The sequence below is a fragment of the Zeugodacus cucurbitae genome, chromosome 2 (genome assembly GCF_028554725.1).
Source record: "Zeugodacus cucurbitae isolate PBARC_wt_2022May chromosome 2, idZeuCucr1.2, whole genome shotgun sequence".
Taxonomy (NCBI): Eukaryota; Metazoa; Arthropoda; class Insecta; order Diptera; family Tephritidae; genus Zeugodacus; species Zeugodacus cucurbitae.
In genome coordinates this window covers 56,619,405-56,641,363 of record NC_071667.1, presented here as the reverse complement: position 1 = coordinate 56,641,363, position 21,959 = coordinate 56,619,405, and the positions used below count along the sequence as shown (strand labels likewise).

The window sequence follows — 21,959 nt, the reverse complement described above, 5'->3', positions numbered from 1 at the left end:
GTTTTATATCGATCTTGAACATTTGTGTCAATATGAAACCAACAAAATATTTGTAGAGATATGCTTGCATCCCAAACTTATTCTCAACTGAAAATGTCACTTTTTGAGCCGAATTCTCGACATTTGTCTCTAGAGTCAAGCACTGATCGATTAAATCGATTAAATCGTTTTATATCGAACTTGAACGTTTGTGTCAACATGAAACCAACAAAATATTTTTAGAGATCTGTTTGCATCCTAAACTTATTCTCAACTGAAAATGTCACTTTTTGAGCCGAATTCTCGACATTTGTCTCTAGGGTCAAGCACTGGTCGATTAAATCGAGTAAATCGTTTTATATCGATCTTGGAAATTTGTGTCAACATTAACTCAACAAAATATTTGTAAAGATCTGCTTGCATCCCAAACTTATCCTCAACTGAAAATGTCACTTTTTGAGCCGAATTCTCGACATTTGTCTCTAGAGTCAAGCACTGATCGATTAAATCGATTAAATCGTTTTATATCGAACTTGAACATTTGTGTCAACATGAAACCAACAAAATATTTTTAGAGATCTGTTTGCATCCTAAACTTATTCTCAACTGAAAATGTCACTTTTTGCCAGAAAGAATGGTCAAAAGTAGTAGCTAGCGACGGCGACATTTTTGTAACCGTTTTTATACAAAAAAGGCATACAAAAAAACTATAATTACGGAATACTTCCGCATCTAGTCTTCGAGTCACAGAAGTCCTACTTTCGTAATTTCTCTTTACAGTCAGAGTTTTTATGGATGCTCTATAGCTTCTCTCTTCCAGCCGATTTTCCGCTTAGAATTTTTGATAGCTAATGAAGTTTAATATATCCTCAGAACACGCCGATGATTATAGTTTAGAGTAATACACTTTATTTTCAGTCTTTTCAAGAAGGTCATGGCGCCAAAAAACAATTTCTTGAAGTGTCGAAGTCCTTTGGTGGAGCGATAGTCGAGTTGAGCTCTCTTACAACCCAAGTACTGTTTCTTTGCGATAGACTTTCCGTCATTTTTGAAGTGTTTTGAAGACTTTGGGACCCCTCGTTTGTCGATTGTGTAACACAAATAAAAGATGAGCCTCCACCCTGTTTGAGTAGCATAAAAATCTGCGTAACATCAAAGCTTCCGCACAAAACTACAAAGTGCTTGAGCAAATATAAAAAAAAAATCCCCAAACTGTGAAGTTTTGAGCATAAATTTTCATACACTGAGTGCATTACATATGCACGCTCGTCAGCAACCCCGACAATGGCACCGCAACGAGAAAGCTGCTTGGTTTTTTTTTTGCGTCAAAGCATTTTTCGCCAATTCTTTGTGATACTGCAGTACCACAACGTTAGTACGCAGTATTGTTAGTGATTTTTATTATTATGTAAGGTTGTAACTTTAACGCATACGACGCAGTAATACGTTGGCCTTGCAGCGCCTGGATCTTATTGTGTTTGAGTGTGTTGAAAGTGATCACTGTTTTTTGATACGCTCGGCGCTCACTCCTTCTGCTCTTTCTTCACATGTGCCGCATAATGCACAAAAAGAGCGATTGAGGGGAAAGCGAGAGTGTTGTTAATAAGAATATATCCGTACGCAGGCTATAGAAAGGATAATAGGAAATTAAGTGATATGATGAGCAAAAGTATGCGTCCAAGGACATGTATAATGAGCGTGAATCTTTTTAGGGCAGTGGAATTAAGTTCATTCACTTCGGTTTGTATGCCGCAACGTACGAGTTTACCACAGCAAGCGTTGAATATTCTAGCTTTAATGTGGTGCAATGTATATGGATACCTTTAGAGATATTCAAAAGTTTAAAACATAAGTGATTATACAGGAGATTATTAGCTTAATTGGTGGTCTTCACTGTCTTCTTTAGATAATTTAAACATTTTTTGTCGCATTGTGCTGTACTTGGAACTACTGAAATATTGAATGCATTGGTTTCGAACTCATTTTTTCGTTATTAAATTACGGGGACAGGTAATAAATAGAATACTAAAATACTAATAGCTTATAAGAGTTGAAAGCCAGAAAAGCCTGTTCATAGAAATATTTTGAGAAAAAATCCAAAATTGCAGGAAAATTATATCGATGAATATTTATATTTTTCGTTATATATCTACCTGCAAACTAAGAAATCAGCGAATCAAACTTTTGAGCCTAGATGGCTGACAGTCCAGCTCGCCTTACTTTTCTTGGTGTAAATAACCTCCCACGCAAGTTAAAACTAACTGCCTGACTGACTCAAGACTCCAATGAAAATTTCCAAGCTCGTCTTCGTCTTTGTTTCAAATTAGAATGTGCGCTCAATTCAGCACAAAGTCCGGGATTTCTCCGTCCACACTAGTTGGTTTTTAAATAGAAGGCAGCAAATATTAGGTTGGCAAATATCCTTCCGCTTTTCTGCTCCTTTACTCAATGCTTTATAAAAAGTGTTACAGTGATCGGAGTTAGTTCAAATATGCGCCGTTTCGTTCGATAATCTGTTTCCATCTAGAGGGCAACTTCATAATACCCCCTCGTTGAAGTCCATCTCCTTATTTGCGAAGAACTCGGACAGATACCTTTCACAAGCCTCTTTTGAGTTTAATTTTACACCACCAAGAGCGTTCGCCATGGACAGGAACAGGTGGTAATCACTTGGCGCTATATCCGGGCTAGATGGTGGATGCGATAAAACCTCCGAGCTCCCGTACTTTCTGACGAGTCATCAACGAAGCGTTCGGCATTGTCCTGGTGGAACACTACACCCTTCCTGTTGGCCCATTCTAGACGCTTCTGGTCGATCGCCTGCTCAAGCGGTTCAGTTGTTCGCAGTAGATGGTAGAATTAAGCGTCTGGCCATATGGGAGCAGCAGTGGATGATTCCTTCCTTCCAATCCCACCAAACACACAGCAAAACCTTCCTGACCGTCAATCCCGGCTTCGCCACGGTTTGGGACGATGCAACGGCCTTCGACCACGATAGTTTTCGCTTGATATTGTCGTATGTGATCCATTATTGGTCGCCAGTCACCATCCGCTTCAAAAATGGGTCGAGTTCGTTCCGTTTCAGCAGTCCAGAGGGTTTTTTTGCGTCAAATCATGCGGCACCCAAACATCAAGCTTTTTTGTGAATCCAGCCTTATGCAGATGGTTTAAAATGGTTTGGTGACTAACTCCCATCTCCTAGGCGATGTCGCGAAATGCCACATTCCGGTCTAACTCGATGTTTTCCATGATTTGATCGGTATTCATCGTCACAGGTCCTCTGCCAGCTGACTTACCCATGGGGTCGTTTTCACCCGCTCTGAATCGTCGAAACCATTCCTCCGCAGCTTGAAGTGATAGAGTACTATCCCCCAAAACACCATTAATCTCACTGAAAGTTTCTCTGGCGGATTTGCCTTTAACGAAGGACAACTTTAAAATAGAATTTCGGCGTTAGTGAACTCCAGATTTACGCGCCTATAACTGTTGACCGCAAAATCCAAACTAATCATGCATAGCGTCGGTTTGTAGGTTATGTCAAGGCCTTTCAAAGATGTATAGTATTGCAGATACGAGCTCTGTAGCGATTTTTACATAGCCGCAAAATTCAAAAGACAAAAAGGCGGAAGGGAGATATTTGCCAACTTAATATATTAGATTTTTTCGATTCTGGGTTTCTTTCCCTGTTATTAACTATATGTTGTTGTATATATCTACTTCATATATGAGCTCAATTGGACCTTTAATTCTTGGACCATTCGACTCTGGTGGGACCGGTCCTGATTTTATTATACTTATACAGACAAAAAGTTTTCAAAATTATATTGGAATCTAGCGGTCTCTCTCTCCATCTCAGTAGCTATATAGAGCTTCCCCAAAATGTATACTACCATAGCCATAATTTTCCAACAACTAGAGATTTTTTCAAACGAAAAATTTCGGCTTATTTTTTACCTAAACCACTCTTTACTTTATTTGTTTTGTATGTTTATGCTTAGACTGATTTGCTTTCACACTTTTTCCAAACATTTTCAGCCCTACCTAAACGGATTGCGTTTTGTTTTGACCATCTTGGGTGGCACGATATCCGTGATGGGCAGTCGAGCCATTGGTTATCCCTCAGCTGGTGCACTTGGCTGCATGACGATCGCATTTTTTGCCGGCCTCGGCTGGAAACGCCAACAGCGGCAGTGGACTGCGCAACAACGTCAACGTCAGTTGGAGAATGAAAATGTAAGTTTTTGCTGTTATCTATTTTGTTTTTGCAGCGCTGCCAACTCAACTAAGACTCAAGCGTGTGGGTTCATTTGCATATGAGCTCATTCAGAGTGCAGAAAAAAAACTACAACAACAAAGTTAAAGTACTAGCGCTGAGTTACAATTGTAGGCTTAAAGGTCACACAGATCTTTCCATTCAAATTGGCTTTCAGTTAAGCTAAGTGAAATGTTTTTTTTCAGCCAAAACAGTGATTTCCTTACAAACTTTCTGTTTGTATACTTGAGCGCATTCGTATTGCTGCATATGTGTATGGGTGTGTGTGTTTGTGTATGGCATGCAACGTGGGCGTCCATTTGGAAACGGTCGTTTCTGAAATGACAACTGGCTGTGTTGCAGTTGCAAAATGTAGTCTTTGGCATTTGACATGTTGGCTTTATGTTGCATATGCAACACACACACGCACTCACACATGGTTGCTTTGGTGAATTTGCGTTTGTACAAGGTTAAATATTTTTTGCTCGCTTTAGGCCTGTCAAATGTATTTTTTCCGTTTGTCGAGGAGATTTTTCTCCCAAATACATATAACCAAAATTTGTTGCTCGCAAGCGTATTTTCTGCTTTTTCGGCAATTGGGAAAGTGTGGATTTTACATTAACCTAGAAATGTAGTTCTGTGGAAAATTAAGTTTGACTTGTGGCACAGTGTTTTATCTGATTTGGGGATCTTTTTTTAACATGTTCATTGAAATTATTTTGATCAGGCAGCATAAAAAAGAGAGAAATGTACGTAAAGTTGTCGCCATATAGAGCATAATTGGAAGTGAGTGTTTTTTTGGTAGAGCTTTTAATGAAAATTCTGAGTGAAACTTACCATTTTCAGGGTATATGTTGTAGAGCTGAAGCATCGACGCAAAAATCTGTAAGAAAACAGCAGACAATTGTATAATTAATAGAAATTGTATGATCTCTTGGGTTGATATATTGCTTATAATTATCAAGAGATCCCCTAAATTGCATTTCCAGAAGGTTAGGAAAATGATAGTATGAAGATTTCTTTCACTTCTGTAATATATTATTTAAAAATACAAAACAGTATAATTGAATTCACATTGAATAAGCTTAAAGGCAGAATTATTCATTGTTTTCGTCGAATATTTCTAATAATTATACTCTCGCAACAAGTCGCTAAGAGAGTATAATAGTTTTGTTCACCTAACAGTTGGTTGTTAGTCCTAAAACTAAACTAGTTAGCTCTGGAGTCCCTTCGTGCAAGCTGTAATTTGAGTAAAAATTGAGATATATTGATGAAACTTGGTACACGTATTTCTTGGCACCATAAAAAGTTAAGTTCGTAGATGGCGATAATCGAAAACCTATAAAGAGCTATAACAAAGCCATAAATTAAGCTATACAATTTGGTACAAAGCATCGAACTAGGAAGGGGCATATTTGTATGTAATTTTTTTGGAAAGTGGGTGTGACCCCAGCCCCTACTAAGTTTTATCTCGTGAACTACTAAAGCTATATCAACGAAACTCTCAGGAGTCGTTTTATTCAGTCACTTCATTATATAGTCTAAAAATGAAGAAATGCGAATTGTAACCACGCCCACCTCCCATACAAAGGTTATGTTGAAAACTACTAAAAATCCATTAATTCAGTAAAGAAAACTAGAAATTTTAAATTTCATTATAAAGATGGTACAGAAGAGCTGCACTCAAATTTGTAAACAAAATTTTAAGTGGGCGTGGGTTCGCCCAGTTATGGGTCAAAAAACATATCCCCGAAACTACTCGACCAATTTCAATGAAAATCGGTTCATAATACTTATATTCTTGTCTTCCCAATGATATGCTGTGAAAATAGGCCAAATCGGTTCAAAAACACGCCTACTTCCTATATACCAGAACTCTTAAGTCGTTCTGAATAATTTACTTTACAATATATAAAGTAAGCACTAGTGAAGATATCGGAACAGAACTTTGCACAAATACTGAATTTATAGTATGGCATCACCCTTCTAAAAATCGTACCGTAATCGGACCATAAGTATTCAAGGTCTTATATGTCGAACTCGAAAATATATTTTCTAATATAATATGTCTCCGTATTTTTCTTCTAATAATATGTCTCCGTGCCAGAAATGAATGAAATCGGGTCATAACTTTCCCTAGCTCCCATATACTTAATATTAGGGTTTTCAAACTTTCAATGTCTCCAAAATTATTTTTAGACACGCGGCTAAGGCATTTTACTGGGGAAGTTATGGAATGAATGACGGAATGTTGCACCTATTATATATACTCTTTGTAAATATAAAATAATATATATACATGCATACATATTTTTTTCTACTTAAATCAAATTATGATTCTTGTTCTTGAAATTTGCACTAATTTCGCACGAATATTTATGATATTTCCTCTTCATTTCATCACTTCCTTTTTCCTTGACCTTTTTCTTATTGTTGTTGTTTTTTATCTCATTCTCCTGAATTAAAATTCAGTAGCAACTACAGTTAACAAAAACTAAAGTCACCAGCAACTGATTGTTTCCATTACGAACGCATATTAAATACGACACGGCGTATACGCAACATTTGACGGACAGAGTTTTTTGCAGAAAATCGCATAAAGAAATATACAGCAGAAGCAGAAAAAAAACTGTCGCACATGCATATGAAAACTTGATATCAAGCATATGAGTGTGTTGACTGACGTCTTTCCGATAAGGCAGCCAAGCAAGACAACAATCGACGCCCGCACAAGTATGCTTCTACGTGTGTGGCTGTGCAGTTGCATGCTATTACATTTTGTTGACACTTCACAAGGCAATGAAGCTTATGACAGTTGATTTGTTTTCTCATCGCTTTGGCATTTCGCACAACAACTAAAAGTACAGACGAGTGGCAGAGAAAAAAATTAAGTTCAACTGCATTGCTCATACGCACTGGCAGACTGAGACAGAAGGAGACAGAGCTGCGCATAAACAAAAGCTGTCTGTCGTGGCCTTACACTTTGCATATAGAGATATATTGAGATTTTATGAAGGTTTTTCTTGTTTTTTCTTATGTGCTGCCAAGGCGAAAGAGGCGTTGGCATAGTAAAAAGAGAAAATATCAAAAGCAAATGTAATTGAAATGATGCCAGTGTATTTTGTTTTCATACTCAAGTTTTATGGTTTTTATTTGTTGCACTTTATGCACAGCATACTTTTATAGCTGCCAAAGTGGCTGCTCATTGCACACCATATTACACATTTGTTTGTCTCAACGCCTGGCTCTCGGATCACAACAAAGCCCACTCGAACTGACTGACTCCATTTTTTATCGCACAACTGTTGTTATATTGCAAGTGTGTTGCTATTGTTGTTTTTGTAGTGGTTGTTTTTTTTTGTTGTGCCAGTCAGTGTTATTGTGTGTCTTTTAAAAGGCCAAGTATGTGTTTCATGCCATTCATTAGACACTTGACGGAAGTGCAAGTGGCAGCCCGACCAAGTGCCGGTGAAGCATGTGACATCAACGACGACGCCGAGACAAAAGTCAATGCAAGAGCAGCAATGAAGCAAAGAACGAGACACAGAGAGTAAGGCGCGCTGGGAAGTACGCTTCTAAATCATCAGTTAGCCAGTTTATCGACCAATGTACCATACGTATGGTGTGTTGGTCCTTTGGCAGGTAGATAGGCAGTGCGGCACAGCAATTGAGTTGAGTGGTAAACAACGAACGGAAATGGAAACAAACGGAAAATGGTCAACACTTTTAATTGTGAGGAAATGCAAATATTTTGTTTGGTTTTTCGTTTCTGCACTCTGGCTTTGCCTCGGTGACACACTCGTGCTCGTGCTGAGGAAAAAATTTTGATGTTAGCTGTCGTTGAAAAACAGCGTGCAACAAAAGCAACAAAAAATGTAGTAAGTCACAAAAACAACAAACGGTTTCTGTGTCAAAGTTGAAAAACGGCTAAACTCTTCAGTTGCCAGTTTCAGTAAACAAGAAAAGTGGATCGAATAGCTAATATTAAGTGGTCGATTAACTTTGTTAGCTGCATTGGAGACGGCTGGCAACTGGCATGAAGTTCAATAGCTTTGGTTGTAAAAATCATTTGTTGAAGCAGTGGTGGAGTTACTACTTTTCTATAAAAATGTGTACGAATCTATTTAATACTTTTTAATAACGAATAAGAGCTTTGACATAAGACAAATAAAAATTGAGTTAGATTTTCGAATTTATTCATAGGAATACTTAACAAAAAATGTTATAAAAACTACATAATCAAAGTAAAAAATAATATTATTCGTAATCCGAAATTATTTTATGGTTTTGTTAACTCCAAACGTATGATATCCAATTTTCCGTCCGCGATGAAATATAAATCAACAATGTCATGTGACAATTATATTTTTTCTAATATGTTTACAGAATTCTTCAAATCCAATTATTGTTCAAACTCCCCTATGAATGTGCCATATCATCAAGTGTTATGTCCGAGTACTGTAATTAATACACCAATTATTTCTGAAACAGATGCCTTAAATTATTTAGTTACGTTAAAAAATTCGTTTAAATATGGCCCTGATATGATTCCCTCAAGCTTTCTTAAAAATTGTGCAAAATATATCTATCTGTCCTTAACTGAGCTTTTCAACCTATCTCTTAAACAAGGTATTTTTCCGGCAATGTGGAAAAACTCTTTCATAATACCTTTGCATAAAAGTAGAGTTAGATCATCTGTTGAGAACTATAGGGGTATAGCTAAAATGTCAGCTATACCCAAACCTTTGAAGCTATTGTCACTGACCAAATAACTTTCTTAATCTCTCCTTTAATTTTATTTGCTCAGCATGGATTTTGCAAAGGGAAATCTACAGTAAAAAACTTGCTTGAATTTGTAAACCATGTGTCAATGGGTTTTAGGGATAATAAGAATACTGATGTTATATATACAGACTTTAGTAAAGCATTCGATAGAGTAAACCACTCATTTCTTTTGTAAAAACTGGATCTTCTTGGTTTTCAACCAAGACTTCTTGAATGGGTATCCTCATATCTTACTAAACTATGTGATTTTCCCGTAAATCTGTTGACCCTTCTCCATATGTAATAAATAACTTCAGTTTAGAGCAAGTTTTTAGCTTTGTTGATTTAGGAGTTACTATGGACCCTAAACTAAATTTTAATTCTCATGTAAATTCAATTGTCTTAAAAGCTAAAGGTGCTCTTAGCTTTGTTAAACGTTGGTCTAAAGAATTTAGTGATCCGTATATTACTAAAACTCTTCTTACAACGTTGGTAAGGCCTATATTGGAGTATAGTTCTGTGGTATGGAATCCTAGCTATCAATCCCATTCTGATATGCTTGAGTACGTTCAAAAACAATTTTTACTAGGCAGTTTAGGCCATCAGGATTTTAATTCTCATTCCATCACATTTGATCCATCTGACTCAATATTTAGCATCAAAAAAACTATTTTGTCTTCTCTTAATAAGTAATATACAGAAATTTTTAACTTTTTTGTTTTTATACATTTTTAAATCTCAGCTGTTGAAATGTTTCTTTCTGTAGTTGAGCAGTTTGAGAACTGGACGCTTAAAAATCTCTTGCCTTTTTAGACTCGGCAAATTCTGCTCGTATGCGGACTGCGCCCCACGCGTAGGTTGGGCGGGAGGAGGGTAATCGTTTGGGTTTATTATTATTATTAATAGACAGGCAATTGAATCAAAAATATTCTACAATTTTGTATTTGGGATTATTGTATGCTTTAATGCGAATGAAAAAAAAAAACCACAAAAAAACTCTATATCTCACTAGCGTATAAAAAGTGGGAACTTGAATCTTAAGAAAATGGAAAGTTGCTTTGGCTATGCCCCCCCCGGTATATTCGTATTACGAGTATATTGTAGTTAAAAATTTGTCAGTGTGATTCAATAAGTAGGTCAGTTGACAGAAGGTAAACGGTAGACAAAAGAAGCCAATTAACTGTGACCAAGACCATTAAAGTAAACATTTAAATGTATAACCGGAAAAAAATTGAGGCTGAAAACAACAAGTTTATTCTTTTGGATCACAAAAAATATCCCTAATAAAAAATTAAAATTCCAAAGTCACGATGATTCAAACTGAAAAAGATTAAGTACCCTTTTCAAAGTCATAGACTTTGTAGAATTCCTCAAAATATCTTTTCTGATTTGAATTCTGCAGAGAAATGCAATATAATAAGAAAAATTTCGGGTTGCAGACGTGTTTGTAGTCGTAATCGTCCATTTAGGTATGTTCGCTCTTGAGAACGAAATTTTCGATTAATATTTAGAGGATCGCACTGCAACCTATGGTCAATTGTACTTTCGCCTCTCATCACAGTATCTCATATAGCCTCGTGATGTCAAGACAATTTAATAGAGTTCCCGGGCTAAAGGAGGTGACACGTTCTCTTAAGGGACTCAATTTACTCGCAATCGCAAGCAGTCAAGAAGTAGATCCTCAGGTGTCTCAGCTTCCTGGTAGCAGAACCGACATCGATCTGGCAAGCAAATCCCCAATTTGTGCAGATAGCACCTTAGGCTGCAGTGACCAGTATATAGAGCTACTATATGCCTTAGTTTGCAAGTTTGTTGGAAGAGGGATGAGTTGCTTAAACTTTATATAGTTGTAGTCCCCAACAAACAATTTGTAGTGACGAAATCCAGGCAATTACAGGCAGTAGCGATTCCTACTTGCTCATTTCCCTTTCCGTAGGTTATCCCTGAGGATATAAGGACCTATTAAAATAAAGGGCTTTGTCCCTTTCAGAACTGAAGAAGCCTTCGCTTCTATAGAGATGAGAATAATCGAGTCCTGAATGTCAATATCATTCTCTACAACTCATCCTTTGGTTTCGGAACACATCAGCGAACGGCCATATCATCTAGGCAGGTATTCTGAAAATACTTACCGAATAGATTATAGGCAGACCTGTTGATAGCAAACAGATAAAAGAATCGATAAGTTTTAAGCCGACTTTACAGGTCAAACTAAATTTTACGAGAAGCTTTTTCATGAAAGAGATATCTTCGAAGACTTTGCCATATTTACCGATTTTGATGTTTATCGGAAAAGCGACCGACCACAGCAGGTATTGCTCACATTTCGGTGCTCATTACCGCAACTTTGAAACTCTAAATATTAAATTGATGAACCAGCCAAAATGTGTACTTAAACATAAAATGGCTTATTGGCAATTATAAAGTCATATGTATACTGTAATGATAAGCCCACCAAAACTTTAAATTAATTTTAAAGAACATAAAGGGTGATTTTTTTGAGGTTAGGATTTTCATGCATTAGTATTTGACAGATCACGTGGGATTTCAGACATGGTGTCAAAGAGAAAGATGCTCAGTATGCTTTGACATTTCATCATGAATAGACTTACTAACGAGCAACGCTTGCAAATCATTGAATTTTATTACCAAAATCAGTGTTCGGTTCGAAATGTGTTTCGCGCTTTACGTCCGATTTATGGTCTACATAATCGACCAAGTGAGCAAACAATTAATGCGATTGTGACCAAGTTTCGCACTCAGTTTACTTTATTGGACATTAAACCAACCACACGAATGCGTACAGTGCGTACAGAAGAGAATATTGCGTCTGTTTCTGAGAGTGTGGCTGAAGACCGTGAAATGTCGATTCGTCGCCGTTCGCAGCAATTGGGTTTGTGTTATTCGACCACATGGAAGATTTTACGCAAAGATCTTGGTGTAAAACCGTATAAAATACAGCTCGTGCAAGAACTGAAGCCGAACGATCTGCCACAACGTCGAATTTTCAGTGAATGGGCCCTAGAAAAGTTGGCAGAAAATCCGCTTTTTTATCGACAAATTTTGTTCAGCGATGAGGCTCATTTCTGGTTGAATGGCTACGTAAATAAGCAAAATTGCCGCATTTGGGGTGAAGAGCAACCAGAAGCCGTTCAAGAACTGCCCATGCATCCCGAAAAATGCACTGTTTGGTGTGGTTTGTACGCTGGTGGAATCATTGGACCGTATTTTTTCAAAGATGCTGTTGGACGCAACGTTACGGTGAATGGCGATCGCTATCGTTCGATGCTAACAAACTTTTTGTTGCCAAAAATGGAAGAACTGAACTTGGTTGACATGTGGTTTCAACAAGATGGCGCTACATGCCACACAGCTCGCGATTCTATGGCCATTTTGAGGGAAAACTTCGGAGAACAATTCATCTCAAGAAATGGACCCGTAAGTTGGCCACCAAGATCATGCGATTTAACGCCTTTAGACTATTTTTTGTGGGGCTACGTCAAGTCTAAAGTCTACAGAAATAAGCCAGCAACTATTCCAGCTTTGGAAGACAACATTTCCGAAGAAATTCGGGCTATTCCGGCCGAAATGCTCGAAAAAGTTGCCCAAAATTGGACTTTCCGAATGGACCACCTAAGACGCAGCCGCGGTCAACATTTAAATGAAATTATCTTCAAAAAGTAAATGTCATGAACCAATCTAACGTTTCAAATAAAGAACCGATGAGATTTTGCAAATTTTATGCGTTTTTTTTTTTTAAAAAGTTATCAAGCTCTTAAAAAATCACCCTTTACATCTTAATCATCTCCCTTAAGCACCTCTCTTCACACTCGCCGTGTCAGCTTCAGTCTGACAGCTGTCATAAGCCAAGTTCATTAAAATTCCTCAGACTGTGGTGTTTGGACAACCTTTCAATTACGCACCAATGCATACATACAGACGTCTGCGCTTTTGTAGCAACTTATTTCATACATTTTTTGTCTGAATTTACAAATCATAAATGTAAATAATGGTAAACGAAAACTTTTCATTTATTTTACTTATGAATATTTTCGCGATCAATTAACGCTAAATTCACCACACGCCCAGCCAACTTTTCCATTTTTTATTCTCTACTTTTTGCGATTTCCATTAATATTCTTTATTTTTTGTGCTTTATTTACTTGCAGGCGACGGTGCCGGCGCGTCTTGACCTATTGTGGAAATTTCTGAAGCCTGTCTCCTTCTCGCTCATCGGCAAAGAAATTAATTTCGCCGTATTGGATGGCCGTGTCGTCGGCTACGGTGCACTGCTGGTGCTGCTCGGAAGTTTGGTAATTAAACTCGACTGTGTTGTGCAACAACTTTTGCCATTTTGCAAATTTATTTTGCGGTGCGCTGCGGTGCGGTTTATTTGCACTATGCGGCGGTGGCGGTCAAAAATGTGTTGGTGGTCTGACGCACCGTCCTCTACCGTGCTGGCATTTCTGTGCGCCAGTCAGTAGTTGCAATACATTTCGGACTGTTGTTGTTGTTTGTGACCACAAAAGTCCACACATACAATAAAGCTTGCTTTCAGCAACTCGCAAGCAATTTTGTGAGCTTTTGTCGATCCAAATTACGGTGTGCAGACTAATCATGTCCAATCACATTCGTGTTTAAAAAAATATATATATTTTTTAATATTTATTCGATTCTTATTGATAAGCACCTCTCTTTGTCTCTTTCTTAATTCCAGTTCCGTTTGGGTTTCGCCTACTTGTCCACCTATGGCGGCGATCTGACGCGCAAGGAACGCGCCTATATTACAATTTCCGGTTTTTCCAAAGCAACTGTCCAAGTAAGTTTCCGTTCGCAAAGTAGCGGGTTTTCAGTGCTCCATTTCGTCTGTCATCTTTCGTGCCAATTCCCTTGGCTGTGTCACGTTTGCTTTACATTCATAGCTACATACTTAACACAATTGAAACATATTCGTTTTAGGGATGTTCTTAATATGACTTAATAGGAATCAGCCTTCTCTTAACGAACATAACAACCTTTCGTATTAGAATTAGAACATTGCAGGAGGGTTTTTCATAATGTTCGGAAGAAATATTCATGTTTCATGACTTTAGGAGAATGAGCTGAAACTGTCTAACTCAATCTAGCGGTGAGAATGGTTTTATTGCAGTTCATTGCTTTATTTTTATACTCGCTCGATCTTTTGGGTAATTGATGATAATATCTACTATATGGGCAAGAATTTTGGGCAGAGAGTAATATCCAATGGATATACGCAGAGTGAATTTATTCTGTATTTGAACTTTAGTAGGTTTCCTGAAGGTCCTTATAGTAGATTTTTCTTTCGATGATATCTTCTTCAACACTCAATCACAGAAATAGGTCTAATTTGATTACTTCATTGTTTAATTTCGAATATACACAATCTCCAACAAGAAATCTATTCAAGTTCCATAAAAAATTAGCCGAGTAGGATCCAAAAGAAACTTTTTGGACCAGAGTTTGTGCCAAGCCATTATGTATATTTTTCAGTACATATTTTTCAAACAAAGCGAAACAATCGTATTAAATCGAAATCGATGGAAAATGTCGAGACCTTCAACAGTTACTAGTAGTTTCAATAAGATTGAGAGAATGCTATGCCGCAGTGAGAAGGAAAAGTTTTAAATTCTCACACTAAAACCTCTGGGAACTCTGGGAACCTCTGAAACTCAAAAAGATGTAATATTTGTAAATTTTGATCGGGTTATTTAAAACAAAAGCATATGCCAGCAATCCTTGGACCATTGACGACTTTAAACAAACATTTCAAATATATTGGAAAGGGTCTAATGAAAGTGATCTTCGTGGATATAAAAAAAGTATTAAGTAATTTTTAGCTTAATACAATAACCTAGATCATATGATAGATTTTTGATAAAAGATCTAAATTTTAAGGCAGTTAGGTTAGGATTTCTCTCATAGTATACATAGGAGAGATATCTCCTGTCGCTATCACTGACTTATTTCGGTATTTTGTAAGAAATAGGTTGAGAGTGTTTTTTAGGTTCAAAGAAATTTGGAAGAAATTGCTTAAAAGTTTACTTAGCAGGCGTTCTAAAGTATAGAAAATATATTAGGTTGGCAAATATAAATCGCTACAGAGCTCGTATCGGCACTACTATACATATTTGAATGGTTTTGATATAACCTACAAAACGTCACTATGCATGACTATTTTAAAGTTTACCTTCGAAAAGGCAAATCCGCTGGAGAAACGTACCGTAAGATTAATGGTGTTTTGGAGAATGATACTCTTCACTTCGAACTGCGGAGGAATGGTTTCGACGACTCGGAGCGATCAAAGCATGGAAAACATCGAGTTAGACCGGCATGTGACATCTCGGACATCGCACAGGAGATGGGAGTTAGTCACCCCATGTTTTGACGCAAATGGTGACTGGCGACGAAAAATGAATCACATACGACAATATCAAGCGAAAACGGTCGTGATCAAAGGCCGGTGAATCGTCCCAAACAGTGGCCAAGCCGGGATTGACGGCGAGTAAGGTTTTGTTGTGTGTTTGGTGGGATTGGAAGGGAATCATCCACTATGAGCTACGATATGGTCAGAGACTTAATTCAAACATCTACTTCGAACAACTGGAGCGCTTGAAGCAGGCGATCGACCAGAAGCGTCCAGAATTGGTCAACAGGAACGGTGTAGTCTTCCACTAGGACAACTCCAGACTACACACTTCGGTGATGACTCATCAGAAGCTACGGGAGCTCGGATGAGAGGTTTTATCGCATCCACCATATGACATAGCACCAAGGGCTTGTGAAAAGTGCCTGTCCGAGTTATTCGCTAATAAGGATGGAGCTTCTACGAGGGAGTATCATGAAGTTGCCATCTAGATGGCAACAGATTATCGAACGAAATGGCGCATATTTGAACTAAATCCGATCACTGTAACAATTTTTATAAAGCATTGAATAAAGAGCAGAAAAACGGAAGGGAGAACCAATATGTAAAATTCCCAGAAAGTAGTTCTAAGCAAAGTTTCTCAGCAAAATACATAAATTATTATTTTGAATGTTTGTCTATATAAATGAACCAAATAAATAAGGACAACATTAATTCACATACCTATATATATATATATAGATAGATACTTGTATATGGAAATATGTTCGTATTTTTGGCAAAATATTCGGCATGCTCGTGGCGATGTTATTTAAACACATGTACCGTTATGTCGCCGGACGTTAACAACATGCTTTGAGACCGCGGCAAACCGCAACGGTGCAGCAAAACATGCCACAATTCGAAGACCAAACTGCCTGCCCACCCAGTCCTCAACCAGCCCCGCTAGCAGCAGCAACTTCAGAGGGCATTACGACATTAAATATTATGTTGCTATTATACATAATATATGTATGTGTGTGAGTTGATGTTCGTGCATGCTAGAAGTTTTTTGTGGCTTTTTGTACTTGTGGCAGATGAATTTAAATGCCACGTTTGGAAAGTTATTTTCCAACACGACCGCATTGACTGGCACCTATGCAATGCATAAATGTAAATAAATGTCTATATCTATAGTATATATGTGCAGCCTCAGCTTTTCTCACACACCGCTTGACTATGAATTCGACAATGAGCTCGCTTCTTTCACATTTTGGCCCTTGTTCACTGTCAGCGTTTCCGTTAGCTGCCCTTCTCCCGCACGCCGCTAGTACTTTTATTTTTTGGTTTCGCTTTTCGCTTGGTAATTTCCTTGTTGCATGTTGCAATGTAGCATGTGGCACATATGTTGCATGCTCCTGCGGTCAGCTTATACTTTGTTAGGCTAAATATGCGGTTTGCTGCGATTCACATTTTTCTCGCCCGTTTGGCTTCGTTCGGACGGCCCCATTTGGGAGCGCTGGCCAGTTGACTAACTTGTTGGCCGGTCTGTTGGCAGCTGCTGCTGTAGTGGCGGCTTGCTGTGTTGCTTGTTTGTTTGGTAAGTTGCGCGGTTGCCCACATTGGTCGGTTTGTTTGCTGCTGGTTGCTGTGTGTTCGCGCTGAGAATTACATTCGTGACGTGTGACGCGTTCGAGTGCCAAAAAAATAGTGTTGTTGTTGTTTTCTTTTCCAATTCTTATTTTTTTTTACTTTTATTAAATTTTAAATTGATTGTAACTGCTTTAGAGAGTTTCAAGCAGCATGAAATTGTTAAATTTCCAGTAATTAGCAACCACAACAACAATAAAATTATCAAAAAAAAAAACACAAAACAAAAAAAGTTGAACTGTTACATATTTCATGATTTATTTTTCGGCCCTAACCTCAAACTTTCCTTGTGACACGTTCTGTAAGTACTTTAATCTCCAAGGATTCCGCCAATTTCAATAATGAATTTTCGTTGAGTAAGGGTTAAAATCAGTCGAATATTCACACAAAAGTTTCGACTATATTTCCAGCAAAACTTTGTGTCGGAAAACTTAAAAAATAAACTTTCGTTCTGACTTCATCTTATTTCCATTAATTTATTTACTTTGGCTTTTTCTTTTGCTCATGACCTCGTGTCTTAAGTTTAAAAGACATATCAAAGAAAGGTGTTCAAGATTTTTTTTCAACGCTCCGCACGGAAGCTGTTGTAAAATAAGTAGGCAAATACAAAAACAACATATATTTATGTAATAGACCTCTCAAAGAGCAAAGCAGTTGAAGGGGAAGGGCGAAGTCAAAAGTAATGTGCGTAAACAACAAGTAGAAGCACACAAAAAGCACGCGTTTGTCCGCTTTTCATTTCTTTTTTCCGCGAATTCTCTTTGTTGCAGCAGTTTTTGCTGTAGAGACCGCATTTCACCTTTGAAAATTTGTTAATGCATTTTTAATGAAAGGCTGCAATACATTAAATATAGCAAATAGAGCTAGCACAAAGCAAATCTTCAATGGTACGGGTGATCTTCAAAGTTAGTTCAAAGCTTTGGTAACTCAAATACACTGAGTAGCTTTCATTTCATTTCTTCTGGAATACATAAAAATATAGTTCACTCCCTAGCAATCGCTATCTTAACATAATGTAGATTTTAGTGGAAATTTACTGCTTTCGAAGAAAAGCTCCATTTTCTCAGCAAAAAGGTTGTTTGTTTACATTGTACTTCATCCACTGAGGTTTCAGAATTTCCGTTGAAACATGTATGGAAGGACTAAGTTCGGGTGCAACTGAACATTTTATACTCTCGCAATTCATTTGTTTAATGTTATTAAGATAAAACACGATTGGGCCCACACATTCGGCATAAAGTCTACTATAATAACGAAAATCATTGTCCATAGTATATAGTGCTGGTCTAACTCCTGGACCGCGTTCACTAATTTTCACCATCAAGCTACATTAAATTGAAGACAATACGCTCACGTACTAAAATATCTCACATCTCAGTTTGGCAAATATCCTTCCGCTTTTTTGCTCTTTATTCAATGATTTAAACAAAGTGTTACGGTGCGGATTTAGTTCAAATATGCGCCGTTTCGTTTGATAATCTGTTTCAATCTAGACGACAACTTCAAAATACCCCCCTTTTTTGCGACGAACTCGGACAGCCACATTTCACAAGCCTCTTTTGAGTTCATCACCTCCAAGGGCGTTCGCCATAGACGGGAACAGGTGGTAATCACTTGGCGCTATGTCCGGGCTATATGGTGGATGCGATAAAACCTCCTATCCTAGCTCCCGTAGCTTCTGACGAGTCAATAACGAAGTGTGTGGTCTGGCGTTGTTCTGGTGGAACACTACACCCTTCCTATTGACCAATTCTGGACGCTTTTGGCCGGTCGCCTGCTTCAAGCGGCCCAGTTGTTCGCAGTAAATTAAGCGTCTGGCTATATGGGAGCAGCTCATAGTAGATGATTCCCTTCCAATCCCACCAAACACACAGCAAAACCTTCCTGGTAAAAAGCCCACCGGATGTTTGAAAATCCTATATGCAAGCTAGCGGAAGTTCTGACAAAATATTACAAGAAAATAAATTCCTTTAAATAACTGTAAATTATCTGAGAGGTTTACCGATATTTTCGGTACAAAATTATCCTTTGGCACTGAGCTCTCCTTGTTCAATATCTTCTTTTTCTTGACTGGCGTAGACACCGCCAATTGGCTAATTGGATACTAAGACAGGTCCTCCTCCACCTGGTCCTTCCATCGGAGTGGAGGTCTCTATCTTCCTCGGCTTCCACCAGCGTGTAATGCATCGAACACTTTTAGAGCTGGAGCACTTTCATCCATTCGAACAACATGACCTAGCCAGCGTAGCCGCTGTTTTTTTATTCGCTGGACTTGCCAATGTTTAAGGGACCATAAATCTTCCGCAAAATCTTTCTCTCGAAAACTCCTAGTGCCGTCTCATCGGATGTTGACATCGTCCAAGCTTCTGCACCATAAAGCAGGTCGGGAATGGTGAGGGACTTGTAGAGTTTGATTTTGGTTCGTCGAGAGAGGACTTTACTTTTCAATTGCCTACTCAGTCCAAAGTAGCACCTGTTGGCAAGAGTGATTCTGCCTTGGATTTCAAGGCTGACACTGTTATCGGTGTTGATGCTGGTGACTAGGTACACGAAATTATCCACAACTTCAAAGTTATGACTGTCAACAGTGACGTGGGAGCCAAGACGCGAGTGCGCTGACTGTTTATTGAATATCTAGGGCCTTGAAAATATATAATCCCATTTCGACAATTTTTAAATAAGTTATGGCACACTCAAACACAGTGTTTGTGTAAAGTTTTATTCCTTTATTTTCATGGGCTCTTGAGGTATATATTGTAAAGTGGTCGAATCAGATGAAATTCAGAATTATGTTTTATGGGAAGTAGGCGTGGTTGCTAACCGATTTCGCCCATTCAATCGGTAATATCACGCTTTTAAGAAATTATGAAGATAATGGTCGGGTAGTTCCTGAAAATGCGTATCGAACTTTTTGTAAGCTTACAGGCATCACGTGGCTTTTTTCTCTAGCAGAATGCTTATATGTATATGCTCTCGTTTGCTGACAAATTAAATCAATCCGGTAAAATGTACAAATACATACTCATTTAAGCTCCGATTTTAATTTAATTTTCTTAAATTGAATATGAAAAATATCCGTTCAGGCGACATGGCCTCACAGCCACAAAACTAATTTGCAATGACAGCGCACTGATTTATCGGCCGCTGTATCTTTTGACTGATTTCCTACAATAACAGAGCGTACATTTGCAAACGCCGACACGCCTGTGGGCGTAGTCAAGGCTACCTTCCTTCCTTTGCTCTGTGGCGTTCACCACCATCGACCACCTTATTTTATTTGTTTAATTTAATATCTTAAATAATAACAACGCCGTTGACAATATGACATTTTATGAGCGTGTAAATTTCTTTATTCATCTACGCGTACAATTTTAACGCTCACTTAGCCGGTGGCCGTCGGCAAGCGCGCTGGCATATGTTGACCACGCGGAAAGTGACAGACAGTCTGGTAGTTGATTGCATGACGACAATTTTGCGAGAAGCTGTCATTAAAGTGGCACCGCGACGAAATGTTGTGTAGAAGAACGGTGTATAATGAGAAGGAGGTGCGCGGGAGAGCAGGGATGACTTTCAGCATTATACTTCGAATATATTTTAATTTGCGCTTTCTTTTATTTTCATGCTTTATTTTTATTATCAACATAACTTCATCCATCAACGCAGCTACACACAGACATATTCACACAAACATACACAAGTTTTTTTTTCGTGTTTTCCTTTGTTTTGTACTAATTTGGGTTTTTATATCTTTATTTTTTCTGCTCCTTTCTCTTTGTACGCCATTCGTCTTGAGTTTCTTAATTTTCAACACATTTTCACCCTTAGGCCGCGCTGGGTCCGCTCGCCTTGGATATGGCCAGATCATTAAAACCGCTCGATGAGCAGAGCGTCGCTTTGGCCAACAATGTGCTTATCATTTCGGTGTTAGCCATCATTTTCACCGCGCCACTGGGAGCAGTGCTCATGTTAAGATTAGCGCCGCTTTGGTTACAGCATAGCGATGTCAGTGGTGGCGGCGGCGGCGACGGCAGTAGCAACAACAACGATGGTAACGTGAACGAAAAAGAGTACAAAAAGAAGCGCCTTAGCAATGGCAGCATCCTCGGTGATACGCTGAATTTCACGCCGCCAGTCGCGAGGAGTCTGAAAACATCGCGCATTAAAATCCAGCAGTACAGCAGTAGCAACAGCCTCAATACTATGGCAGCGGTGGATGAGCTCGGCGCTGTTGGTAAGGAGGCGCGCGTTGATGTGGATGCCACCTCCGCGGCGCGTACACCATTGCCGCAGGCCAGGGCGAAGGCGCCACACCACTTGGTCTGAATCCAATTAACAATGCGGATAAGTTGGCGCCTCACACAGCCCGGCTGTCCGACGGTCAACAGTTGTGTGTTTGTTTGATGTTGTGGCATTGTGGCGTTATCTTTAGCGGAGATTTGCGCGTGTGTTTGTGCGTGGGCGGCATTTAAACACAAAATTATATGCGTAGGAACACTTTTAAAGTGAAAAAATGTTAGCTCGTAAGTTTAAAATATTCCTTTTGTTGCATATAATATTTAATGGTTTGATATTAATACTTAAAGTGACTTAACGATTACTTAATGTGATGTTTTAGCTAATTTTTCTCATTCGGTTTTTAGTTATAAATATATAGTGTAAAAACTCAAATTATAAATAAAACCAATACTTTTTACAAATGTATGCAAAAAATGCTTGTTTTCAGCTGAAATACTGGTAAGTCCTCTCATCACGCAGAGCAGATTTTCCAACCATTATTCCATAATTATTGAATTATTGCTTTATTGAAACGTTCTTTGAGACTATCTTTCTTCTGCAATTTATAAAAATTATTTACCGTAAAATATCTGCTCTCTAAAAATTGGCGCACTATCGTCGATTCGGCTATAACCGGCTAAACGGTTGCAACGCCAATCACACAAAAATTATTTG

The 21,959-nt window shown here is 38.3% G+C and overlaps 1 protein-coding gene across 2 annotated transcripts in view; it reads left to right on the top strand.

Moving 5' to 3' along the window:
• LOC105209509 (sodium/hydrogen exchanger 9B2) overlaps positions 1–21,710 on the top strand; it is a 76,006-nt gene extending 54,296 nt beyond the window's left edge. For both annotated transcript variants that reach the window (XM_054225750.1, XM_054225751.1), the window contains 4 exons: positions 4,015–4,212; positions 13,165–13,308; positions 13,713–13,814; positions 20,835–21,710. In XM_054225750.1, coding sequence (XP_054081725.1) covers positions 4,015–4,212; positions 13,165–13,308; positions 13,713–13,814; positions 20,835–21,332 — 942 coding nt within the window. In that variant the 3' untranslated portion in view covers positions 21,333–21,710. The remainder of the gene's footprint in view (positions 1–4,014; positions 4,213–13,164; positions 13,309–13,712; positions 13,815–20,834) is intronic.
• The last annotated feature ends 249 nt before the right edge of the window (positions 21,711–21,959 follow it).